The sequence below is a fragment of the Podarcis melisellensis genome (assembly GCF_964234715.1).
Source record: "Podarcis melisellensis genome assembly, chromosome: 5".
Lineage (NCBI taxonomy): Eukaryota > Metazoa > Chordata > Lepidosauria > Squamata > Lacertidae > Podarcis > Podarcis melisellensis.
The window spans coordinates 64,364,156-64,391,961 of NC_138537.1; the positions used below are offsets into that span (position 1 = coordinate 64,364,156).

General features: G+C 42.6%; 2 protein-coding genes across 3 annotated transcripts in view; both read left to right on the forward strand.

Moving 5' to 3' along the window:
• The window catches only part of LOC309370640 (putative lysosomal acid lipase/cholesteryl ester hydrolase), a 119,270-nt gene that overhangs the window by 64,530 nt on the left and 26,934 nt on the right, over positions 1-27,806 (forward strand). The window lies entirely within an intron of this gene.
• LOC309370845 (putative lysosomal acid lipase/cholesteryl ester hydrolase) lies at positions 2,106-27,528 on the forward strand. Of its 2 annotated transcripts, XM_081913009.1 has the most exons (10): positions 2,107-2,352; positions 2,885-3,002; positions 10,440-10,638; positions 11,425-11,534; positions 13,519-13,658; positions 15,812-15,958; positions 18,704-18,775; positions 20,605-20,676; positions 22,777-23,046; positions 27,397-27,528. In XM_081913009.1, the coding sequence occupies exons 1-9, from the start codon at positions 2,224-2,226 to the stop codon at positions 23,008-23,010; spliced, it is 1,221 nt and encodes a 406-aa protein (XP_081769135.1). In that variant the 5' UTR covers positions 2,107-2,223; the 3' UTR covers positions 23,011-23,046; positions 27,397-27,528. The 2 variants fall into 2 exon arrangements, with proteins under 2 accessions (XP_081769136.1, XP_081769135.1); XM_081913010.1 differs by lacking the exon at positions 27,397-27,528 and having other exon boundaries at positions 2,106-2,352; positions 11,425-11,486; positions 22,777-23,035.

The following is a 27,806-nucleotide window of genomic DNA, read 5'->3' on the forward strand; positions in this document are numbered from 1 at the left end:
TAATAATAATAATAATAATAATAATAATATTACCCCGCCCATCTGGCTGGGTTTCCCCAGCTACTCTGGGCGGTTTCCACCAAAGTATTAAAATACAGTGGTAGCTGCCCTAAACAGGGCTGCCTTCAGATGTCTTCTAAAAGTCTGGTAGTTGTTCTTCTCTTTGACATCTGGTGGGTGGGCTTTCCAAAGGGTGGGTGCCACTACTGAGAAGGCCCTCTGCCTGGTTCCCTGTAACTTGGCTTCTCGCAGTGAGGGAACCGCCAGGAGGCCCTCAGCGCTGGACCTCAGTGTCCGGGCAGAAGGATGAGGGTAGAGATGCTCCTTCAGTTATACTGGACTGAGGCTGTTTAGGGCTTTAAAGGTCAGCACCAACACTTTGAATTGTGCTCTGAAACATACTGGGGGCCAATGTAGATCTTTCAAGACCGGTGTTATGTGGTCTCGGCGGCAGATTTTGAGGCTGCAGGGGGAAGAAGAGGACATGGAATTCCATTTTGGAAGTAGAGGCCTGTTGCACGAGTGGAACAGCAATGTAGGATGCAAACTAAAGTCTTTGTTATGTACTGAGTTGAAAGGATCCAAAATGCAGCAGTCTGATTGGTTCTAGAACAATAGGATCCAGAATGCAGCAGTCTGATTGGTCCACAGGAGCCACCCAATCCAGCTCCAGGTGGAAATGAATCCACAACCTGATTGGCCTACAGGAGAATCCTGGAATTAGCCAATCATGTGGGGCCCATTGTGTAAATAATGTATATAAAGCAGACATTTTGGGGGAACTTCCATGGGCGGGGTACAAATAATAAATTATTATTATAATTATTATTATTTGGGTAGTGATAAAGTGGGATATCAAATCCAAACTCCTCCTCCTCCTCCTCCTCCTCCTCCTCTTCTTCTTCTTCTTCATGTGGACTACATATCCTACTGGTACTCACAAAATGGTGACTTAATATGTCAGAAGATATGGGGCAATAGAGGACCATGGCTTCTAATTCTTGCATTAAATGAAGCCATTGCATGTAGTTTCTGGGTGTGCATGTAATTGAAAGGCATGATTAAGAGCTGGATCCTGGCATCCTTTACATGCTAAATTGGAAAGGCCAAGGGCAAGTTTCGCTTATGCATATCCTGATTTATTAAGTGTAAGTAACTGTTTCAAAACACCTCTCTTGGGTAGTTTTGAGTTATACATTATACAATATAAATGAGGTTACCAGCAGTTGCTGCATTGATTAAAGTCCTGTGGAGAACCAGTGACCTCCATAACTCTCTGGAAAATTCTGGAAGCAGATTCACCCCTTGGAGTGATTGGGAGGTGGCTGCCTCTCTGTGTGGTTGCGTTCTCAGAAGGTCCGTTGTGCATGTCAACTACATTTGCAAAGTGTTCTTTTTCATCAATCCAACATTAACTCCATATGCCTGGGACGTGGGTGCCTCTTGGGCTTGCTGATTGGAAAGTCAGCAGTTCGAATCTATGCAATGAGGTGAGCTTCAGTTGCTCTGTCCCAACTTCTGCCAACCTAGTAGTTTGAAAGCATACCAGCACAAGCAGATAAATAGGTACTGGTGAGACGGGAAAGTAAACAGTGTTTCCTTCTGCACTGGCACTTGTCCTCTGTGCACCAGTAGCAGTTTAGTTATGCTGGCCATGTGACTCAGAAAGCTTTCTGTGGACAAAAGACAGCTCCTTCGGCCTGAAAAGCGAGATGAGTGCTGCACCTCATAGTCATCTTTGACTGGACTGAACTGTCCAGGGGTCCTTTATCTTCAGCTATTAACTCCATATGATTACAGTCTGAAAAATAATGTGCCTCAGGCCACCCAGATGAGCTTTGAATCAGCTACCTGCAAATTGATCATTGTACTCTTAACTGCTGCACTAAATGATCTGTTACATGTTGACTAAACTTTTGTTGAACTGAGAATGCAGTCCTATGCCCACTTGCCTTGAAAGGTGTCACACGGAAGTCAGTGGAAATACCTTCTGAGAAGTTTGCGTAAGATGATATTGGGAGTTGGACAAGATTGAACCAATTATATCAATTAGAGACAATGTTTCTTTTCCTTCCAGGAACGTGTAGTCTGTACTTGGTGAAGAGTGGCAAGCTATTTAAGCCACACTCTCTGCCTTTTCATTCTCCAGTATATGATATAGGTTAAAGCACATATTCTTTAATCCAGCTTTGTGGAGCCCAGTCTTGTACTCTACACTGAAAGATGAATTTGCTTCCATGCACACCAAGGATGTGGCTCTTCATAATGGGGGCAGGATTGGTCCAAGCCCTTGTTACTTCAGGAATGTTTATGAAAAGAAGAACTGTACACCCAGAAGCTACTATGGATGTTGTAAGCCATCCATCTTTTATTCTTTTATTTGCTTAACTCAAGGCATTTTTTGTTATTGGTGCTGCTTAATTGTGCTATATTCCACATACCTGAAATTTGTTTTTCATGGAATGCTGGGATTGCAGGGGCAAGAAAATGATGATGATGATGATTTTGAAGTATGTACCCTGCCTTCTCAATGCATCATTGCTCAGGGCAGCTTGCAGCATTTTTTTGTTTTAGTTTTTTAAGCATTCCCAAAGTATCTCCAAACATCTGCTTCATGTAACCCCTGTGCTCTTTGGGCTTCATTTAGGTATCAGCAGTAGCAAGTTTAGCATCTTGCCCTATGCATTATTGTTGCTCAACAGCATGAAGAAAAATCATTAAGTGGTCCACAAAAACCTTCATCATTTTTGAAGTGGTCCAAGAGGATTGGGTGGAGTTTGGGAACCATTGCTATTAAAAATGTAGTCTTCTGTGGAAAAGAAGTGTCCAGGAGTTTTACACTCCCAGCCAAACCTTGCTTTTTCTTTTCTCACTTTCCGCCAAGGGTGAAATGATTTCCTTCAGAGGATATCCCAGTGAGACACATGAAGTGGTGACAGATGATGGGTATATCCTGAGTATTAACAGAATTCCTCATGGGAAAAGAAATAACCAGGAATCTGGTGAGTGTGTTTTTTGAGGTATTTATTCTGTATACATGCAAATACTGTGAGGACTTTTAAAATTATTATTTAAAAAATGTTAAGTTTTTGCTTTGGAATTCATTTACTTATTGCAAGAAAACCTCAACAATCTGTTTGGTTATGGATGTTTATTAATATGATTTTATTAATTATATGTTTTGGTCCTATTTTTTCTATAAAATTCCAAAAAAGGCCATAGATTAGGTTAAACACATTTTAGTCCTTTCTTGAGCTATTAGGTCCTCTGCATGGAGAATATGGAGGTATGCTATTGGGTGACAGAGAAAAGGCAGAACTGCTTTGTCTTTGTCTTCTTTTTTAAATTTTTTAAATTAATTTTTACATTTAAACATTATCATCATATAAACCATAAGAAACAACTTCAATTAAAAAAAAAAAAATCTTCACACCATATTAAATCCATATTTTGGGATTACTCAGACCCCTTGACTTCCCTCCATTTACTCTCCTGGTTCTTTTAAAGGTGTTTTTATTGTTTATTGTTTACTTTGTTGTACCACCGTGAATGGTGGTTTTTATCTATGTATTTTTGTTTTGTTCCGTCTTGTTTTGGTTTTGGGTTGGATATTGAGTGGAGTGGGGATTGGTTTTGTTTGGGCATAATTGTTTTTGGTTGTTTTGTTTTTCTATTTTGTAAATGGAGGTTAGTATGAGGCTTGGGGTTGCCACCGTGGAGGGGCGAGGGAGGTATGGTGGTGGGGGCAGATGTTATAGGTGAAGGGGATCGAGATACGGATATGCTTGTACCCCTTCCAATCTGTGCCCCATCCCGAGAGACGAGGGTAGGGTGAGCAAGGATTACTCACCTCCTTCACTGGTGTTGTGCAATGCCAGGTCTATAGGCAACAAAACCGCCACCCTGCGAGATTTCTTTACCTCGCAGGGGGTCGACCTGGCTTGTGTGACGGAGACCTGGGTGCACGAAGGGGTAACTGTTACCTTACGAGAGATGGCGCCCCCGGGTTTCTCCATCCTCCACCAGTCACGGACTGTGGGCCGGGGGGGAGGGGTGGCATTATTAATCCAGGAAGATTGTTCTTTCAGGGCTCTACCATCACCATCGATCCCCGGCATTGAATGTGTTGGCCTAGTGTGGGGCTCCGAGGTGAGCTTGGCTGTCTGGCTGGTGTACTGGCTACCTAGCGCACCAGCAGCCACCCTGTCAGGCCTGCTGGAGGTGGTGGAGGGCTGGGCCTTGGAGTTCCCTAACCTATTAGTATTGGGGGGCTTCAACATCCATGCTGATGCCACTCCCTCCTCACAGGCTATGGACCTGGTGTCTTCCATGGTGACACTAGGGCTCTCCCAGTTTGTTTCGGGCCCCACACATCAAGCAGGCCACACGCTGGATTTGATCTTTGGCGCCAGTATAGATGTGATCATGTCTCCTTCGATGAAGGTGCCATGGTCTGATCACTACGCTCTGAAAGCCAGGATTGACTTTCCACCCCCACCCTGCTTAGGTGGCAAGCCGATTTGGGCTCGCCCGCAGAGGCTGATGGACCCTGATAGATTCCGTCAAGCCTTGCGGGACCTTGCTCCCCCTGGTGACTCATTGACTGAGCTTGTTGAGGGCTGGAATACCCAGCTCCTGGCAGCCATCGATGAGATCGCACCTAAGCGCCCTCTGCGACCCCGCAGAAACCGGGCTCCCTGGTTTACCGAGGAGCTTCAGAAAATGAAGCGGGACCTCAGACGGCTAGAGCGAGTATGGTGGGGTGCCCGTGACGGAGCCTCAAGAACATCTTATAGGGTTTTTATGAAAACCTATGAGATGGCAGTGCTAAGAAGTCTTACTTCTCGGCCTCCATTGCATCCGCTAGCTCTCGCCCGGCGTAATTATTTAGTATAATTCGGTCTTTAACGTCCCTTGAAGGACAGCCAAATTTAAATAACAATCTGACACACAGCTCTGAGGCATTTGCGAGCTTTTTTGTGGAGAAGGTCCTTTTGCTCCGCCATGACCTCCCTGCCAATTTGGATACAATAAAGGAACTGGAGGCCCCCAACTGTCCTTGGGTCCAGTATTGGACCACTTTGACAGGATATCTCCAGCCGATGTGGACAGACTCCTCCGAGCTGGAAAGCCCACCACCTGTCCTCTTGAGCCGTGCCCGTCATGGCTGATTAGAGCGTGTCCAGACGAGGTGCGGGCCCCCCTGGGGGATATCATCAATTTGTCCCTTGGCACCGGGATATTCCCAGGGGAACTGAAGGAGGCAGTGGTGCGTCCGCTCTTAAAGAAAACATCATTAGATCCCTTAGATCTATCCAATTACCGCACGGTCTTGAATCTTCCATTCCTGGGTAAGGTGATTGAGAGAGGGGTTGCTGAACAGCTTGGTAGGTTTCTGGATGAAACATCTGCTCTGGATCCATTCCAGATTCTTCTAGATCTGTCAGCAGCCTTCGACATGGTCGATCATGAACTCCTGGACTACCGCCTTGCCGACGTGGGGGTCCAGGGCACAGTCCTTCAATGGCTGCGCTCGTTTCTCTCTGGTCGGGGACAGAGGGTGGCGCTTGGGGGGGAATTGTCATTGCGCCACTCCTTGGTGTGTGGAGTGCCTCAGGGTGCGATTCTCTCCCCGATGCTTTTTAACATCTTTATGCGCCCCCTCACCCAGCTTGTCCGGAGTTTTGGGCTGGGTTGCCATCAGTATGCTGATGACACCCAACTCTATCTGTTGATGGATGGCCATCCTGACTCGGCCCCAGACACACTGACCAGATGTCTGGAAGCTGTGGCTGGATGGTTACGTGGGAGCCGGTTGAAGTTAAATCCTTCGAAGACAGAGGTCCTCTGGCTGAGGCGGGACGATATGGGATCGAGGGGGCAACTCCCATCTCTTGCGGGGGTGCAATTATTGCCAGCACCGTCCGTTAAGAGTTTGGGTGTAATCTTTGATACCTCCCTCTCTATGGAGGCGCAGATTACAGCTATAACAAAGGCGGTATTTTTTCATCTCCGCCAAGCTAAGCAGTTGGCCCCTTATCTCTCTCGCCCTGACCTAGCCACTTTGATCCATGCGACGGTCACCTCCAGACTGGATTATTGTAACTCGCTCTACGTGGGGCTGCCCTTGAGACTGACCCAGAAACTCCAGCGGGTGCAGAATGCCGCGGCGAGACTCCTTATGGGGTCTTCGCTGCGAGATCACATTCATCTGGTACTATACCCGCTGCACTGGCTCCCGGTGGAGTACAGGATCAGGTTTAAGGTGCTGGTCTTAACCTTTAAAGCCCTATACGGCCTAGGACCCTCGTACCTACGGGACCGCCTCTCCTGGTATGCCCCACAGAGAAACCTACGGTCTGCAAATAATAACATCCTCAAGGCCCCAGGCCTCAGAGAGGTTAGGCTGGCCTCAACTAGAGCCAGGGCCTTCTCGGCTGCGGCTCCAATCTGGTGGAACGCTCTGTCACAAGAGGCTAGGGCCCTGCGGGACCTGACATCTTTCCGCAGAGCCTGCAAGACAGAGTTGTTCCACCAGGCCTTTGGTCAGGGTGCAGGCTGACTCCCTCCTCTGGCAACCTGCATAGAATTTTGCTTAATCGGTTGCCATCAATTTGTTTTTAATTAATTTTTATAATGAAATATTTTTAGAATGTGTGATTATTTGACTGTTTGATTATTTGATTGTTGTTAGCCGCCCTGAGCCCGGCTTCGGCTGGGGAGGGCGGGATATAAATAAAATTTATTATTATTATTATTATTATTATTATTATTATTATTATTATTATTATACATGTCTATAATTTATTAAATTCTTTTACAATGTCTTTGTAAAAATTCAGTAAACATTTCCCATTCTTTTTTATATTTGTCGTCATTTTGATTTCTTAGACTTCCTTCCAGTTAATTTAGCCATTTCAGCATATTCCATTAATTTAAATTGCCAATCTCTTAATAGAATGAAAAACATATTATTACAAATAATACATAAAGACCAAACAGGATTTCTGCCATGAAGACATATGAAAGAATATATAAGGACCATAATAGATATTTTTGAATATCTGGTAGTAAGAAATGAAAAACAAGCAGCAATGATGTTTGTAGATATGGAAAAAGCGTTTGATAATGTTTCCTGGACCTTTATGTTAATGTCCTGGAAGAAATGAACTTTGGAGAAACATTTAAAAGAGGAATAGAAGCCATATATTCAGAAGAGCAAGCGAGATTAATAATTAATAATGTAACTGCTGATGAGTGTGAAATTACAAAAGGAACAAGACAGATGTGTCCCCTATCACCTTTATTGTCTATTTTAGTCTTAGAGGTACTGGTGAGAGATATAAGAGCAGATGATGATATTAGAGGAATAACTGTAGGAAATAAGTCATATAAATTAAAGGCATTGTGGATGAATTAATGCTCATGATAGAAGACACTGGTCAGAGACGAAGAAGAAGCAGGCACCAGCATTGGGGGGGGGGGTTTGGATCTCCTGAACATAGAAGTGCAAGAAGCGGAAACAGCGAAACAGCTAGAACAAACAGTTCCGCTGAGGCTGAGTTCAGACTTGGAGGGGGGGGGGAGTACAGTCGGCTCTTTTGAGGTGTGCGCCAAAGAGGTTGGAGGTCAAAAGGAAAGCCGTAAAGCTGTCACACTTGAAATGCTGGGGGAGGTGTCATAAGTCATTCGCGCCAACTGAACATGATGAATCGGAGTGAATTATCAGAGCTTGTGTTGACTTTGTAAATAGTGTACAATAAAGACCATAAAACCATTAAGCCGTGATTAAACCAGAAATCCCTTTGCCTCTGTCTCTAACTCACAAAGAAAGTGATCCCCAACCTGGTGATGACATATTAAATGATGTAAGGAGGGAGCTGCAGCCCAAGATAGGAAAAGAGGTGGTAAGGAAACACCTAGCTACTTTAAATGAATGCAGATCTGCAGGGCCTTTTTATTTTTATTTAAAAAAATAATATTTATTACTTTTAAACCTTACGAAAAGGAGAAAAGAAAAAAGAAAAGAAAAAGAAAAAAAACAATACAGTACAATATATAAACAATACACAACACAACATTAACACATTAAACAAAACAAGACAGAGCAAAAACAATTCAAAAACACACATCATTTCAATACCCTCTCTTTCATTCCCTTGTTTTATCGACCTCCTCTCACCTCCCATTTTAACCTTATTTTCCATTAATACTATAATACTTATTTATGCTTAATTCCTTATAACATTTCTACTAAAGCCATATAATTTCATTCCAACATTTTTCTAACACTCCTTAATTTTACATTATTTCCATAGATAGTCTTTAAACTTTTTCCAATCTTCTTCCACCGTCTCTTCTCCCTGGTCTCGGATTCTGCCAGTCATTTCCGTCAATTCCATATAGTCCATCAACCTGGTGATCTTCTGTCCGAGGCTCTTAACTCTTTTCCAAGTCCCTTCTGCAAGTCTTCTTCATATTTATTCATACACTTTACTTTGTCTTCTACTGATCTTGTTCTTATTTTCCTTCCTTTGATGCTGAAGAGTAGATCTCGGGGAAACTCCCACCTAGCAATGTTTTTATTCCTTCTTGACAAGTCAGCCAAACCTCCGTAGTTAAAACTAAGATCCAAAAGATATTTCAGGACATGTTTCAAAATTCCTCCAAATCTGGAGGTCCCCACAACTCCAGTCTCCTCCTGACCCAAGTCCAGGTCCCAAAGGTCAGTAAATCCCTGCATGTAGGGATCTATCCAACTTTCCTTCTCCAGTCCAAGCAAGGCTCCAATCCTCAAAATCTGACTTTCTCTAAATTCAATCATAAAAGGCATCAACTTATAGTCATCAAATTGCATCTATAAGGCTGGGGCTCTCTCCCTCTCCACTTGTGCTACTTTAGGTTTAACAACAACTACTTTCTCCCTCGCCTTCTCCACAATTTGCCATGCCAAAGTAGATCCCTGTATCGATTCCTGAATAGTTTCTGTATTAATGTTCACTTTTTGTCCCAAATTGGTCACTTTTTGTCCCAAGTTATCAATTTTGATAGTCATCACATCCGTCTTCTTGTGGAGCTGTTCCAATGAATGATTTATCTTACATAATGCAACCACTAAGGCTTCTTCTGTCAACATTCTTAACGATCCAAGGTCAGTCCCAGATTCTCACAGTTTTTTATCTTGCAGCTGGAGATTCCCCCAGCTCAGCTCTTGTAACAATTTCAAAGGCTTCCTCTAGAGGGAAACAGTTTCTATTTGTATCAATCTTTTTAAGCACAGTTCAAGCAATAAAGATAGTTTCAATTTTCAGTTACTTTTACTCTTTTTTAAATGCAAAAGGAGACAATGGAAGCAATGTATTTCTCTTATTTAACTAGCTGTCAAACGAACGATCTATTCACAGTCAATGAGCATTTCCAAAACGTCAGTCTTACTAACAGCCCATTTCCAGGTTCAGAGCGGTGGTAATTTGACTTTCTTCACTCTCTCCTGCAGGCTTACACGATCCAAAATTTCCCCCCTCTTCTCCTGCTTCCAAGGGGGGTTTAGTGATTTTAGCCGATGGAAGTTTAATCCTTTACGGAAGGCTTTCCAAGACTTTAGCTTGCAGCCTCTTTGCTTCAGTCTATTTACAAAAGGGGGAGGCGGACTTCCTGTTTGAAACCTCCCTGTTTTGGTGCCAAATTAAGATGTTTAAAAATCCGATTTTCTATTCTACTCACGGGTAGCTGTTTTAAGATCAAATTGTCCACAGGAAAAAGTCAGCACTCTCCAGCAACAGCAATGCGGCTTCACTCCGTGAAAGAAGCAGTCAATTTGAAGCACCGCGCCACTCACCCCACGTCACTCTGGATCCCCGAAACCGGGTTTCCCCGCGAGTACGGGAGGCGCAAAAGGTGCCGAATCCCACGTTCACAGGCTTCTCTCGCCTGTGATTTTTAGTGGGTCCCCGTCTTCGCCGTGGCGGCCAGACCCTGATTTCCACGAAGCAAATCCCTCCCGATCAGAGGAATTCAGCCATTGCTGGAGGCACCAACCCAGAAGTCCGCTCTCCTGGCTTCTTAACACATCCGTCACTGGTGATTATTGGGAAGGAGAGCAGAGGTGCGAGGTGAGGAGAGCTTGGCCAGGTGAGGCTGCATCTTATTGGATGGAGACACTGAAATTACTTATTGTAACTATGTTTAAAACAAGGAACTAGGCAAAGGGCCTTCTTGGTAGTGGCGCTCACCCTGTGGAATGCCCTCCCATCAGATGTCAAGGAAATAAACAACTATATGACTTTTAGAAGACATCTGAAGGCAGCCCTGTTTAGGGAAGTTTTCAATGTCTGATGTTTTATTGTAGTTTTAATTGTGTTGGGAGCCTCCCAATGGTGCTGGGGAAAACCAGCCAGATGGGCTGGGTATAAATTCTTCTTCTTCTTCTTCCTCTTCAGGTCCCAGGCCCACAGTGTTCTTGCAGCATGGTTTGTTTGGTTCTAGCAGTAACTGGGTGTTTAATATGGACTACAACAGCCTGGGCTTTATATTGGCTGATGCTGGTTATGATGTTTGGCTTGGAAACAGCAGAGGTAACACTTGGTCCAGCAAACACATCAACTATACTGAGAAGCGTCAAGAATTCTGGCTATTCAGGTAGAGTGAGCTTTCTAAACCTAATTTCTTGTTTCTAGTTCCTAGTTCACCCTTTGGGGAAAACTTTAATTAGTCATGCTCTTCCTAGTGGAGCCATGTTTTTCCACCTCCTCTTATAATATATGATATGGAGGTATAGAAATACATTTCCAAGTAAGTAAAATTGGTAGTTGTCCCTTTAAACAAACAAACAATTTGTTTGTTCCTGGGGAAAATATGGCCTTGGTGAAATGTGGCCTTGGTGAACTCCGTAGAATAGATGATAGCAGATCAGCTTAACTTCAGGTGCAATTAGACTTGATCTGGAGAGACTCGATATTGGTCCTTCTGGAAGGAATTTGAATTTGAAGCTCCTCAGACAGACATGGGTTGGAGGGAAAGCAGAGTCCTCTCCTGCCCACAGCATAAGTACTGTTCCTCCTGAAACTGACTTTTTCAAAATGTTTTTGCTTTCCCCATTGCAGCCACATGGTTGCTCTTAACTGTCTGGTGGGCATTTTCAGTTTGCAGTGAACAGCTCATAGTGTGGCCCTGCTTGCTAGTGAACAGTGATAATGGAAATATATAAGGAAGATGAGTCATGGCTTAATTCAGATAACTGTTTCACAAATGTTCATAGACTTGGTGACTTGATGGATCCATGGAGGAGATGATCTCTGATCTGCCAGTTCCAAGACTGTTCTTGTATTGAACTGGATGGAGAACAGGGCATTTTAGGCTTTCACAATGTAGATCCCACTGCATATACATGTCTGTTAAACATAGGCTGTTCCTTTTTCTTTGTAGTGTTGATGAAATGGCTAAATACGACCTTCCAGCTTCAATAAACTTTGTCCTGAACAAAACTGGTCAGGGAAAAATATTTTATGTTGGTCATTCCGAGGGCACCACAATGGGTAGGTTAGCAAGATTCTTAAACACATGCGGGTAATTCTATTCACTACATAATTATATGTGCAGTTGCTGTTGTATATTAAATTCAAGAGACATCTTGCTCATGGTACAGTGATGTTCCATGGAACCTATGGACACCTATGGAGAAGCATCTTGAATAACAATCACTGCATTTCTGTTTCCTGCATTGTGTGGACAGACGGAGTCCCCAGATCCCGAGCGGTCCCCCCCATCATGTGGAATAACGACTCAAGACAACGTGCTATGGGATTAAATTGGCCACAACTTTATTAAATTTCAAATGTGGGTACACCTTGGCTCAGGCATTGGGCGTTCTCCCTCCCCAGTCCCCAGCTGGGGTCCTAGGGAGCATCAGGGTTATCCAGTGTGTGTGTGGGGGGATGGGCCGGCTCTGGAGAACATATGTTCAAGGAGAGATAGCCACCCCCGTTACGCCGCCGCCGCAGGGGAGAGCAATGACAACCTTTCGGCGTATGGTCAAAGCCTCCCTTCAGAAAACCCCTTTAAAGGGGAACCCTGGTATCGCCGCCGCAAAGAGGAAGATGGACTAAAGGATTCCGCCGAAGGCCTGATACCGCCAAAGTTGTGACGTTTTGCTATGGGAAAGGCAAAACCTGCCAATGCAGGGAAATTCCTTTCCGGCCCTTTAACAGCGACCTTAACGTAGCAGCGCCTGCATACCTGTGAAGAAAAGTTAACCTGCAAAACCTGTGAAGAAAAGTTAACCTGCAAAATAAGACATTAACTGAGGGTGGGTAGGGTGGGAGAAGCTCTGGAGCCAAGTGAAGATTCCCAGGTAGGATCCTCCCTCTATTGTGTGGGCAGGTAACCCCTCCCCTACCTGGCCTGATCTCCTTGGCAACACTTCCCCCAGGTGGGATTGGACAACTGACTGAGGTAGGCGGAGACCTCCAGGTATCCCACCTGAGGGAAGGCAAAGCCAAGCTTATGCTGATGGAGCCACTCCAGATCTAGGGGCTGCGCGCGTCCACACAAAGGGCGCCCCCCGTTTTAAGCGGGGAGTGGTCATTTTCCTCCTTTGTGATATTTCCCATATAGGTGATGATTCAAATTGGTTAAGGGGCTTATAAAAAGTGGTTTGTCTGGACTGAGAAACTGTTAAAATCCTGGATTGCAAACCAGTATCAAGCCTAGTTTGCAGTCAGAGTTTAGGTAACAGTTTCCCAGTCTGGATGTAACAGGAAGCTATAGTTTAACAACCCCGGGATGTAATGTGTTAAGGCCCCTGAGACAAGAGGAGAAGAGAACTTGTTGGCTGAACACTCCTTCTTGGTCTCATAAATCATAGTTCTATAACCAAACCGGTTTGAAAGTCACCTCACCTCTGACTGTCACTTCATGTTTTATTGGTTCTTAGTACAGCCTAGAGTAGCTGGAGAAACCCAGACAGATGGGCTGGGTATAAAAAAATAAAATTATTATTAATGTTGTTATTAGCCCCAGAATGTATTATGCAAGAAACAGAAACAAGGCAGGGCCTTTTCTGTTGTGATGTGTAGATTATGATGCTCCATCCCTAGTAGGGTCCTAGGTCAAAATGATCCCAGATCCTGAGATTTCAGGACCCAAACCTGAGACCTAGTGGAGTTGTTATAGGGGTGGCTGTTGCTGGTGTCAGAGAGGTGAACCCCAGAGATGTCATGAAAAATGGCACATTAATCATGGTCTCTGAGAGCATGTCATTTACATAAAAAGCTACTGTTTGGAAATCAAGACAGAAACCTTAACTGAAGGGTTGTGTGCCCAGCTACAGCTGCTCTACGAAGTACTAAAGAATCTTGCTATGAAGAGGTTGAATAAGAGTGGTACTGGAGAAGTCAGTATAAGGGGCATTTTCAGCTCTCCTGAAAGTCTGTAAATTTTGATAATATACCCAATTTTGTTATTGGGTTTTTTCAAGACTGCATTGCTAACGCTATTTATTTTTCTCCTCCCACCCCACAGCATTCATTGCATTTTCAACCATGCCACACCTAGCCAAGAAGATCAAGATGTTCTTTGCCTTGGCACCAGTAGTCACTTTAAAGTATTTGACAAACACGGCTTTGACCAAACTTGCAATGGTTCCTGAACCTAAGCTCAAAGTATGTATTTCAGAAAAAATACTTGTTCAAACAACGGAATGCAAATATTGCCTAATGTAGCTAAGTACAGTATTTGGGGATGTCTGTATCATTTTACCTGAGGCTATTCACAATGCTCTTGGTTTGGAGGCTGCCAGCCCCACAAGCTCGGGGGACAGATATCCACAAGCCTGGGGAGACCGGCGGGACTTCCTGCCGGGCTCCCTAGGCTTGCGGATAGCAGCCTGTTCTGGGGGCTGGGGTCGGGGGAAGCTCGGGCATCCGCTTTATTTCCCCCCAAAAAAACTAGGTGCGTCCTATGGGTCGGTGCGTCCTATAGGGCGAAAAATACGGTACATGGGAATGTATTTATTACAGCATTGCTTTCTTTATAGTACAGTAAGCCTATGCTCCAAGGATCCAGCTTAATGGCAAAACCTAGTACTGTAGAGTCAAAACCTTTTGGGTTCAATGGCAGGTGGGATTGCCAAAGCCCTTTTTCCTGAAACCCTGCCTCATTTCCTCCCTCCCTCCCTTCCTCCCTCCCTCCCTTCCTTCCTTCCTCCCTCCATTCCTTCCTTCCTTTCTTAGTTGCGGACTTACTTCCTTACCAACAAGTAATGGCTGTAGGGGAAGAGAGCCATGCTGATCAAATTACAGGCACATGCGCCCATCTTTAGGGCTCAGACATACTCACTGATCATGTTGGAGGCTGTTTGCTTGGGTCTTCTGTGTTGTCTATCTCTTCCACCCTGCTGCTTTTAGCTCTGTAATCCATAAAACAACCTTGGAGCATGGTCAGTTTTATCCCCATGCTACAGTCACCCTTAGTTGCTATGCTACACTCCTGTCCTTTTCAGATTGGAGGAATAGCTACTTCTCGTATTCTTAGCCTAGGGTCAAGTCAGGAGACATGACATTAAATTAAGTCACTAGGCATGCAATAGAGCAGTAAGACACTTTTGCTGAAATTACCGGGTAATTAAATGATTTGTAGCACATCTATTTAGCTACTGGACATTTGGCAAAATGTCTGCATAACTCATGTGCTTTGTATATTTGGGCTCCTAATGAAATAGTATTTATGTTGTGGGAACCATTATAATCTAGCTTGTTCCTGAACCACTTTAGAAGGATGCCAAAAGTCTAGAAATCAACGAAGATGATAGACTATGCGGAATTACCAAAGCTGACAGGCAAAATCTGAAACCAGAGTGACAAAGCATTCCAGAGAGACTGGAGTAAATTTATTCAATAAATAGACAGTTATTGTAAACATGTAAAGACACTTGCAAGACTGCAATAAAGCTCACAACGCTCATTGGAAGGAACCTTCTACTTGTGCTTTAAGAGTAAAATAACCAAGAAAAAAAGTGTAGGATTGAGATGGTATAAATGTGTGGAAATAGGATGTTGTTATAGAAAAACCAGATAACGGGATGGAGGGAAGCCGAATGGTTCGGTAGAGCTATGAATTAGTAAAAGGAAATAAGATGTTATAATAATGTTAAAAATGGAAAATAATAAAAAATATAAAATAAAATAAAGAAACCAATGCCATTAGAGGCTATGTTTGCATAACTCATGTCTTTTGCATATTTGGGCTCCTACCTAAATAGTGTTCATGTTGTGGGAACCATTACCATGTAGCTTGTTTCTGAACCACTTTGGAAGGTTTCATTCCATTCCATTCCATTCCATTTATGCCCCAACCATCTGACTCGGTTGCCCCTGCCACTCTGGGCAGCTTCCAACATATATAAAAACATAACAAAACATTAAGCATTTTAAAACTTCGCTATATAAGGCTGCATTCAGATGTCTTTTAAAGGTTGTATAGTGACGTATCTCCTTGTCTTGGGGGCTGCAAAACTCCATACCCTTCATCATTTCTCCGGAAAATAGGGAACTTTCTGGGATCAAATCAGAAACCAGGATGGCTTCTGTAAATCTGGGATAGCCTCTGGAAACTTGGAAGGTCCAGAAGGTCATTCTGTCTGACAGTGCTTGTGGGATTTGAATGGGTATTCTATCCTATATGTCTGAGCGGAAGATTCTCATAACAGTTTTTGTGTGTGTGTAATATTTTGTTTCTACTCGATAGAAGTATCCATAGGAAAAAAAGAGAATTGACTAACAAAATAGCATATGTACTAATATTTTTGTTTTGGCAGAAAATGTTTGGAACTAAGCAGTTTTTAGCTCAAGACAGAACAATGAAATGGTGTGCTACTTACTTGTGTAACCGTTTCCCAATGGATTATCTTTGTGGCAGTGCTGTCTTCATCGGAACTGGCTTTAATGTGCTAAACATCAATGCGGTAAGATTTCTAATTACTTAATAGATGTGTGCTCTAAAAAAAAAAAGGTGGGTGTACGGAGGCTTCTCTGAAGTGATTTCTACTTGTGCCATTCATAACTTAATTGCATTCAGACAAAACACAGAAGATACCTGCACATTTTGTCCCATCATTTTGCGTCAATGATGGATAGAGATCTATTTTTTAAAGGAGAGCTCAGATTCTGGACCACTAGTAAAAGCTTGTGTGGGCGCCATGGTGTCTCTTGCACTAGGAGCAGTGACATAATAAGCCTCATGGCTGTACTCAAGTACAGCAGCACACATGTGCAACCACTGCCTATCCTCCCTCAAGGCCTCCCTGTGCATTGACCGGCATCTTTTTGCCTTTGCTGTGGCGTTGTTTAAACAGGGACCACACAGAGTGGGATGGGAAGGAGGGAAACGGACAGAATATGTGTGCACATTCAACCACATAACGACAACTGCGGCATCCAGGAGATTGCAGCCACAGAGATAAGAAAGGAAGAGTCATTCCATTGTCTGGAGAGGTCACTTCCTGGTTTGCATGGAGAAGCCGTTTGTGACTGAGCCCAGTGACGGAAGAGCAGAGCCATACTGAGGCATTGCTGGGTGTTGAAATTTGGCACCCCTAAGAATTTTGCACCCTGGGCAACTGCCCCACAATATGCCACTCAAGGGAGTGTTTAAATCCCCTTCTTATGTACAAAGCTAAAGTTCCAGAATACATTTCCACTGCCTACCAGATACTGGCCATATAAAGCTTCCTGTAAAAAAAAGCACAAAGACTTCAGTAGACCTCATAGTCTCATGCATATTTCTTCCTAATCTGGGATTTTGTCTCTGGTGTAAGCACTGCATAATGGCTAACTATTTATTTAAGTATTTAGATATCACTATATCAGAAAAATGTATCAAAGCAGTTTACAACAGTAGAAATAAGATCAAAACCATTTCATAAAAGCATAAAAAGTGAAAAACAAGTTAAAAGCAGAGATCAGTAACCATAGTGGTGCGGGTACTGGCAGAACAGAGTTTTCAGCAGGCATTTCAAAGTTGGTTTAGAAGGTACCTGCTGAGTCTCTGTTGGTAGAGTATTCTGCAGGACTGGGCTGATGACTTTAAAGGCCTAGATTCTCACTGTTGTCAAGTGAGTCTCACCAGATGATCTCAGTTCATGCAAACTAGTAGCATCACCCTAAGCACACTAGTAACATCTCACTACATTTGTGTGGATTTTGCGGGTGATCTTTATGAGGCTGCTTATTTGTCTTTGCCCTTTCTTGCTTCCTTTCCAGCCAATATTCCTCTAAAATTATTCATTATTTACATTCAACATTTCATCAGGTGGTCACAGGGTGGGATACTTTTTTAAAAAAAACAACAACACTTTTTTATATGTGCTGTAAGCTGGCCGGAATGAGTGGGAGATAAATAATGCAATTATTATTACAACAATAGACAGCAGTCAAAAGCCCAGGAACATGAAGTGAGAAGCCATAAATACACACCAAGGCCAGGTTTGGTACTCAAGCAGGATAGGGTGAATTCATGTTCTGTAGGAGGAACATACACAATGCAATGCCTATTGCATCAATCATTGTTAGTAACTGTACCTGGATTGGTTCTAGTTGTACTGTATGATGAAAAGCATTATAGTTAGGCTGTAATCTAACCAGAGAGCCAGTGTGGTGTAGTGGTTAAGAGCGATAGATTCGTAATCTGGGGAACCGGGTTCGCCTCTCTGCTCCTCCACATGTAGCTGCTGGGTGACCTTGGGCCAGTCACACTTCTTTGAAGTCTCTCAGCCCCACTCACCTCACAGAGTGTTTGTTGTGGGGGAGAGAATGTTAGCCGCTTTGAGACTCCTTTGGGTAGTGATAAAGTGGGATATCAAATCCAAACTCCACTTCTTCTTCTTCTTCTTCTTCTTCTTCTTCTTCTTCTTCTTCTTCTTCTTCTTCTTCTTCTTCTTCTTCTTCTTCTTCTTCTTTGCAAAGGTACATGGGATGAAGCCTGCTTGAACACCATACAATTTGCTTCTTATTAAATGTGCACAGAATAGCACTGCAAGTAATTTGATATGTAAAATGTAAAAAAAATAATGCAGTTCTGGGACAGTTAAAACTGAAATGCCTTGCTCTATGATAATTTCTGGGGGTTTTTTTGTTTGTTTTTGTAACATCATATTGGGATTAGTAGGGACGCAGGTGGTGCTGTGGGTTAAAGCCTCAGCGCCTAGGACTTGCCGATCAAAAGGTCGGCGGTTCGAATCCCTGCCGCGGGGTGCGCTCCCGCTGCTCGGTCCCAGCGCCTGCCAACCTAGCAGTTCGAAAGCACCTCCGGGTACAAGTAGATAAATAGGGACCGCTTACTTGCGGGAAGGTAAACGGCGTTTCCGTGTGCGGCTCTGGCTCGCCAGAGCAGCGATGTCACGCTGGCCACGTGACCCGGAAGTGTCTCCGGACAGCGCTGGCCCCTGGCCTCTTAAGTGAGATGGGCGCACAACCCCAGAGTCTGTCAAGACTGGCCCGTACGGGCAGGAGTACCTTTACCTTTACCTTATTGGGATTAGTAACTAGTTTAGAGCATCAAGTTGTGTTGTTACTATGTAGACACGGATTCCTGTGTGATATCCCGATGTTGAGCTCTGGTGCACTGCTTTTGTGCAAACAAACCAAATGGAAGGGAAGTGGCTGTTGCAATTTGTGATAAATTCAGCTAATCACTTTGTGCTTTCTTACAGAGCCGAATTGATGTTTATTTATCACACTGTCCAGCTGGGACATCTATCCAGAACATGCTTCACTGGGTTCAGGTAGCAGCGAAATCCTCTTTTCCCTTTAAAAAAAGGTTTTTGTATCGATTGAAGAATGGGCAATCAGGACAGGCTTTTACAAAGACTTTTAAGAATGAAATTAATAAATATGATTGAAAGAAAAATTCTTAATAACTCAGCCTCTATTTACAGACTCCAGAAATATGTTTTGTTTTTATGAGAAAGGATTTAAAGCTGAGAGAGTTTTATTGTGTTTAAATGTTTCCAAACAGGAGTATTTCAAAAGCTACAGATACAATAATATCCCCAATGGATTTGTTTTTATTGGCAAAATAGTCCCTCTGCATGAAGATGGACAAATACTACATTGCTGTGGTATTTTACTGACTTGTGTCTCAGTGAAGAACCCAGTGGAAGCTTTGCCCGCCTGTTTGGACTCCAACTCCCATCAGCCAGGCCACGCTGCCTTTTGCTGATGGGAGTTGGAGTCCAAAGCATCAGGATGGCTCCAGGCTAGACCGGCACTTTAACTTAGTGTCATCTGAATTATTTGTATAGAAACACAAAGACGGCTTGCTAAAGCCACACAGTAGAAGCTTGGAGCATCTAGCTAAGATGTCCTTTCTGATTGGATATACATGGTGGAAGTGAAAATGAATAATGGCTTTGGTAGCCCTTCCTCGCTGGACTGTCTTAAACCCATCATGCTAACCTATAGAGCTAAACATGCTGGTTATTTGAGGCTCATATATCCCACAATCGAGTTATTTTTTCCTAGCCACTGCTTCCCTTGAACCTGCTCTCTATTTTGGATCAATTGTGTGAAATAATCTTTAGGATGGAGTTGGTGTTTTCTAACTCTGATTCTGTGACTTAGTCTGCATTTCTAGAAACACTTCCCTGGGAATAAGTCCTATTGAATGGTTCTGAATAGACATGATTAGACATATGTATTTACACTTTAAAGTGGCCTATATCAATTTTGACTGTGTCACAAGTCAGCAACCTTTCCCTTTGTTCCACAGGCCTGATTCTTATCAGGATCAGTTTCACATGCAAAGTTTAACAACAGGGTGGGGCATCCAACCTGTTAATTACCTATTAGAACAATCAAGGGTGTCAAAGCTCCTTGCAAGCTGCTCCTTCTGGATTCCAATGCAAACCTCTTCCTGATTCACTTTAGTAACACTTCCAATACAAACTCCTTCCTTAATCAGGACAAGGTTTGCATGGAATACTGCAGAATTTAAATGAGTGAGATCAGCTGATGGGCAAGTGGATGTCTTTGTGGGAAAGTGTTTGGGTGAGACTGGATCCCTGGCAGACTAAGTTGGACTGTGGAGTGGAAATTCCTGATCCCTGCACAATATTCTGATCTCTGTGCAATGGGCTACTTATCCAACCACCCAACTTAATCCAGATGCCCAGAGGCAGAGAGGAGAATTCATATTAGATCTGAAGAGAAATTTTCAGCCCAAACCTATGTGTATTTACTAAAGTTCCCCTAAGTTAGATGAGAGTTGCTTCCAGGTAGGTGTAAAACAGACAACTCATATCTAGTAGGACACATGTCAAACATTCTCAAGATATCAGATAAACTGAGGAGATGTAGAAGGTTAACCAGTACTAAAAAACAGGTCTACTGCTTTCAAATAGCTTTGTGTAGCTTTTTTTGTATGTTTACATTAACGTTTGTTCTTCTCACTAAAGATGACGTTAGACATTATTGCATAGCCTTAATCATAGCATGGTTTTTGACACGTTCAACATCCTTGTTTATGCTGGTACCACGGTCTATTCATATCGCACACTTCTATATCATCTGCTTTGCCCATTTGGTTTTTGCCCATGGCACACCTCTTTTTCAGATTGTGAAGGCTGGGAAGTTCAAAGGCTTTGACTGGGGAAGCAAGGAAGCAAACATGGCTCACCACAACCAGGTAGGAATTTCTCACAAATTCAGTATTTCTCTCTGTAGGCGTTTATATGAGGGTGGATACTGGGTAGCTTAACGTAAATCCATAGACTGAGCATGTATCAAAAGAATCCATCTCCAAGTTGTGAACAATCAGATTAAAAAGAAACTATTTAGATAGCACATGAGATTTTCTTGTAGTTCTTGTTATAGTAGTTCTTGTTATAGATTTAGGGGAGGGATCTACCTAAACCCTAGAAATGAAAAAATGCTAGGATTTTCATTAACTGGGATGTGGATTAAAGTACAAGTTGCAGAGCTGTGCCAGACAGAAAATTCCTGACTTGCAGGCTTAGTGAAGACCAAACCTGTTAACATGACAAAAAGTGTTGATGGGCCATTGGGGAGAGCAAGCTTTTAGCCTGGGGAATGAGATGTTGCCAAGGTGATAGATTGTGTATTTGGTGGGACAGGAAAAGGGTGTTTTTGAGCAAGGGTTGCTGGGATGAAGAAGCAGGTAGAAGAACAGAGACCCATCTTGTCCAGGCAGGCTAGAGGCTGCCCACACCGCTTCCTCTTGAAATGACCATGCCATAAGATCTGGCCTCCCTCCAGGCAGACTCAAAGCATAAATCGATGAATAAAGAATATTTCTTAAAGCCATGGAAGTGTCCACCATGTCTTCAATTCCCCAAAGGGACAGAAACCCTGTATGGGTGCCTGGGACCCCATGGGCTATAGCCACCACTTGGCAGTGGGAGGGACGGGCACCTGACTTTTGTCACAGTATGCTCACCAAATCAGATCCAAATATCACCTTTGCTTATGTGAAGTCAAAAGCCAATAACTTCAGTTGATACAATAGCTGTCAACTTTTCCAAAAAATGTATCTCAAATGTAAATTTGTTGACAAATCTGCCATATGCCAGGTGTTTATCTTCACTCCCTGGTCATATAATGAAGATCATCACACCAGTATGTTCTTTCAAATTTATCCCTCTACAGATTAGCTAACTAAGATATGTCTGGTTCTAAGATATGTCTAAATTTCAAGCCATACTTGAAATTTGCCAGAACAGTCTGTCTTGAAACTGCAATCATGTTTCTTCAGTGCTAACAAAACTGGAGCAGTAGGAAGAATCACAGTGATGACAGTTGGGAGTAATGAGTCAAAGACACTGAGCTGGTTTGTGGGTGATGGTAAGCCAAATAAAAGCTTGCCATGAATGCTGGTGTGGAAGAGCTTCCTGAGAGGAGAGCCTGGCCACTTCACACTTCCCTTGACTCTCCTGCTGCTGCTCTTCTGCACGCTAATCCGTAGTTTGGTTTAGCAAGTTGCTCAACCCAGGCATGTGGCTTGTCTTTCTCCAAACACTGCAAGAGTTGTAAATACGAGAACAAACTTTGGTTCCATCTTGTGGTTTGTTTGGAGTGAGACAAAGCATGAGCCTGGGTTTGTCCTTAATGCTAAAGCTGCAGTAGTGAGACCAGAAAGGGGTCAAAGTGTCTGTGCTCTCCTCTTAGGCAGAGTGCACATTCATGCTCAGTCATAGTTGGGCTTAATGTTACATGAAAACCATCTCATTGTTTTGGAACAATCAGTAAATCCAGACCATCAGTGCTGGATTTACAGCCAGGCAGAGTGGCCTGCAGCCCAGGGTCTCGGCCACTTGATATTAAAAACAAACAAACAAACAAACAAACAAACAAACAGATGTTAATATCTAGGCTCAGTTGATTAGTAACAGTAAGGACAAGAACAAAGTTCAGGTACTCAAAAAATCGTAGAATTACCAAATAACAGAGTTGGGAAGGATCACAGGGGCCATTGAGTCAAACCCCCTACAATGCAGGACTTTCCCCCCCAGCATGAGGCTGGAAGCACAACCCTGAGATGTAGATTGACCAGGCAATCTGCACAATTTCCTCTTCATGGATGGATTATGTGCACTTTCTTGCACAACTTCTGATGAATGCCCAGTTGTTATGCACATTAATAGTTCAACATGCGCATTAATGGTACAACCCTCAACTTAGATATGTTTGTGTTTTGCAAGTGTGCGTGTTTGAGCAGGGAGTCTTTGCAGACTGTTGTTAAACTTTTTTTTAATCTCCTCTCTTTAAGTCAACACCGCCTTTCTACAACGTACAACAGATGACTCTTCCAACAGCTGTCTGGAGTGGTGGTAACGACTGGATTGCAGACTCAAAGGACATGGCCCTCTTGCTGCCTCAGATCCCAAACTTAGTTTACCACAAGGATATTCCTGAATGGGAACATCTGGATTTTGTCATAGGCTATGATGCCCCACAGCGCATGTACATAGAGATAATGGATTTAATGCAGACTTATAAGTGAATGTGAAATATTCCTTCAGAACCCATCACTGTCAATGTGTGTTGATGAAAAGCACTACAAGATTTCTTAAGATTCCATTTCTCACACAGGTTCATCACAGTCTCAGTTATAAGAAAGATTTGCTTAGTAACCTTGCCTTTTCTAATTCTGTCAGTGACCATGGGTGTTCCTCCGTTGTTTTAGGAGCGGCTAAGATTCCTTGTTGCTTTTGCTTCATCATGTTGTGTAGCAGATTCTTGTTCTAGCACAGCATGACTATTGAGGGTAGAAAAAGTTCTTGTGGTGTTATCGAAGTCTTTACCTTTGAGGAACTGGTCCAATTTCAGTTGTTTCCCAGCCATGGGATCTATCTGCTCTGGGATAGAGTTCTGCCTTTTCTTAGCTCCCTCAGCAGTTTCTGGTCTAATATCTCTCTCTCTCTCTCTCTCTCTCTCTCTCTCTCTCTCTCTCTCTCTCTCTCTCTCTCTCTTCCTCTCTGCCCCTGAGTTGTGAACTTTAATTTGAATAGTTTCTCTCTAGATTGGAATCCTCCCTTAGTTAGCAGTTGTATTGCTGGAATTTTCTAGTTAGTCTTTCTTATCTCTAATTATTCACTTTGGATAGAGAAAAGGGGAGAGAAGCACTAATGACGGAGGAGCCTCTGTTGGGATATGTCACTCCCATATTTCTTAAGAAAATTCACCCTGGAAAGCATTCCCTACCTTCCCCTTCTCTCCCCCACCTCTCTCTCTCCCCTTCAACTCGCAGTGTCTATGACAGCAGTGTCTCACACCAAATGTAACTGACCCGTAGAAAAGATGGGAAACAGAAATGCTATATGTTCCTTTGTTATCCATGAAAACACTTCCATAAAAAACAACCATTGCTAGGATGTCTATGTGCAGTTTAGTAATCCCTCAGGGAATTAAATCTTTGCCCTCCTCAGAAGGATTTAAATCCATACATCTTTGGAGCCTCAAGGCTCCAAAAATAACAGATTGGCAAATCAAATTACACGAATTGGTGGAGACGGCTCAACTGACTAATAAACTCAGAGGAAACTCAAAGCAAAAATTTGCGGAAAAATGGGATGGTTATAGAAGATATGTTCAAAAATACAATAATAGTTTTGACTCCGTGCTAGCATTCGAGTGATAAAGGAACTAAAAGGAGGTGGATAACAATTAAGGATTTATTATGTATTAGAAAAATTATATAGAAAGGTTTAATGTTTTGTATACATTCAAATGTAAGGTAAAATATATGCAAAGGGACTTGACAGGAAGACAAAGTTGAAGAAAAGATTTTGGAAGATAAAAGGGGAAAAAATATTTACTTTCATTATTATCATTTTGTGTGCGGGTGTGGGGGTGTGGGTGTCTGCATTTATGTGTGTTGTTGTATGCAATGTTTGGGAGGAAATAAGATGGTAAATAACAAATAACAAACTAAATATCGATGTATGTAATTTTTATTTCTTAATTATATTTAGTGGTAGTATGGCTGTATTGTTTTTTGTAACATAAAATCATTCAATAAAAATTATTAAAAAAAAAAATCCATACATCTTTAATGGGGGTATTGAGATGCAACTGAAGTTGCATTCTCATCACAGTAGTCCTGACAAAGGGAAAAGCCTTGTCCTCAAACTTGCATAATAATGTATATCTGAAAGTATATCTGATCGGCTTCTGGGGTTGGAGGCGAAAGGCTGCAAAGTGGAGCCTTAACCTCTGGGAAAGGCTTGATCACTAAAGAGGTCCTGGGGAGAGCACAAGGGTACTGTGCCCCCAAAAGAAGCCCAAAAGGAAAGTTTGGGTGCAGAGCTTCAGCAGCGCTGTTTTGCAGATTCTCCCGCCCTGCCCCGCCCCGTCCACACCCCCCCCCACGTGAAAAGACAAAGAGGGAGAAGAGACGGGATTGAGCAGCAAAAGCAGAAGAAGCAGACTTCAGCCTCAAGCGAGAAGCCTTGAACTTTGGCCAGGACACGGCAACCTTTTCTGACAAATTTAAACCCACATTGGATAAACTGAATTTTAGACAGTTGGAAAAGACAAAATTTGTCTAGAGATGGGGTGAAAAAACAGATACCTGCTCCTTTCTTGCGACACATACTTTGCATGGAAACAGTTCATAAATGTAAAATAATTTGAGGACAGCACACTGCTAATATAAAAAAGGTGAAATTTGGATAAATTGGGCTTAGATAATGGATGTAGATATTTTAAATTGTGGTGGATTAAAACTGAAAGTAAATCTGCTCTCTGGTAAACAGGAAATGGAGAGAAATATTGCATCTGGTCTTTGTTCTAAATGGGATGTATATTTCTTTAATAGTGAAAACCACCCAGGTATTTATTTTGTTTAAAACTTTCAGAAGGGACTGACTGGAATGTAACATATTGAAAGTCTTAAGAGTTTCAACCGTGGCAAGTTTAAAACATATACTGAATTGGATTTGTAGAGAGAGACAGCTATTAGCGGGTGAGAGTTGGATACAAATATATCCCCTTTTGACTTTAGTTACAATAAAATTGATGGTTATATACTTTACATGCTTTATATCTGTTGTGCATCAGGCAGAGAAGAAACTGAAGAAATCAAAGTGTGTGTTTATTTTGGGGAGTGAAGATCACTCTGTATTGTTGGCCGACATTTGGGATTAGGCTGAATAGAGTTGAAGATTTTTTTGAACCTCTTATTTACCTCCTTAAGTTTTGGATTACAAATTTGGTCTCTGCTTTAGACTATATTTCAGAAAGGCGGTGCCAGAGCTTTGACAGCATCCCAGAGCCCCTGCGAGTACACTATATTTTGGGATCATAAATTTGGGATGTACTTGGTGTGCACTTCTCTCACCGTTTTTGAGGTTGCTTATGGTTTATCCTCCTCCTGTCCCTGACCTTGGAGTCAGGGACTCAGTTGCAGAGTTGGCTGAGAAGAGTGTTTTGTTGTGAAACTGATTGCCTCAGCAGTGGACAGTGTGTGAAAGCCCAAGCAGGATTCTAAACAAGGAGGGAGAACAGGGAGGGAGGTGAGAAAGGAGTAGAAGTGACACCTGGAGTCGAGGGAGGCAAATTGCAACAGAAGTTTTAACTGGGGAAATAAGAGTGAGGAAAGTAAAAATAAATTTAAAGGAAGAGGAAAAATAAGTAAATATGGCAACAAAGACCAGGACAAGGGAAGAGAGGGTCTGTCCAAGACCCAGAAACCAAAATTGACCTTGCAGAATTAATTACAGATATGAGAAATAATATAACAGAACATATTAAAAATCTGGAGGAATAAATGGATAGGATGGGGGCCAAACTGAATGTAATACAAAGTCAGTGGAAGGGCTGGCAGGACAAATTAAAGAGCTCTCAACTAAAACAATTGATGAAGAGATAAGGGGAAAATAATAATGGAATTGGCAGCTTGGATGGAGGTGGAGAAAGAAGAGTTGGAGAAATATGTAAATGAGATCTTCAGGATAAAATTAATATTTGCTAAAGTGGAAAAAATAGCAGGGGACTCTTTAGTAATCCTAAACTCCCACATAATTACAGGATTGTACAATCAAATTATGAGATGAAGTGATTCATAGACAACCAAAGAGTGATAATTTTGAAAGAAATTCCAGCACGACTATTGAGGAAAAGGAATAACTATAAGTTCCTGAAGGGTGCATTAAAAAAATAAAAAATTCTGCTATAAATTGGAATATCCAGAAGGTATTTCATTTACATACAGTGGGGGAAAACAAAGATTAAGACATTGAAGTGTGTGTGTGGGGATAAATATAGACCAACTTTCCTGATAAATAACAATTACAGTGGAACCTTGGGTTGCGAACATGATCCGTGCGGGAGGCACATTGGCAACCCACAGCGCTGCATCTGCGCATGCATGTGACGTGATTGGGCACTTCTGCGCATGCGCAAAGCATGATTTAGCGCTTCTGCACATGTGCGAGCGTCGAAACCCAGAAGTAACCCGTTCTGGTTCTTATGGGTTTGGCGCGTCCATAACCCGAAAACGCGCAACCCGCAGCATCGCAACCCAAGGTATGACTGTATAAGCTTTTTTTCCAGGATAATGGTGAAAAATTTAAAACTTATTTTAAAGGAGGTATGGATAATGCAGAAGATTATTGTAATTTCAAGGAGATAGTGATCCGGCATGGTCAACGCTTCCTGTCTATCTCTTACCAACTTTGGTTATCTATGTTTTATTACCTTCTCTATGCATTGTAAAAAGGTCTTTGACATGTGGCCTGTTGGTGAATAGTTTTGGTCAGTAAAAGCCTTTGATCTATGGTCTGGCTTTTTGTGCCTGATGTACTGACATAACAGGACACAACATCCATAACATATCTTAGTTTTGGGGCATCACAGTCAGAAGCTTGTCATAGACTGTTGGCCACAGTGCTGTGCATCAAAGGCTACCTGGAGGTCACTTCGCCACTTCTTCAGGGCTTCTCGGTGGCAGATTGAAGTGCTGGTTGAGAATGTATATTTTGCTTGCTGTTTGGAATAAAACCTGTAATCTTCTCACTCACTTGCATTTGTATTGCTTCTGAATCTAATTTTAAAAGAACCATCTTGCATTTGGCAAGTCAACAGATTTGATACATTCAGATCAGGCTCGGTTTTTACCAGACAGACAGATGAAAGACAATATAAGAAATATATTGGATGTAATAGAATATTTGGAGATGAGGAATGACATTTGACAATATTTCCTGGACGTATATTAATTGAAATGATGGACTTTGGACAGAGCTATATGAATGAAATAGACGCAATGTATTCAGAACAACAAGCGATGTTGATAGT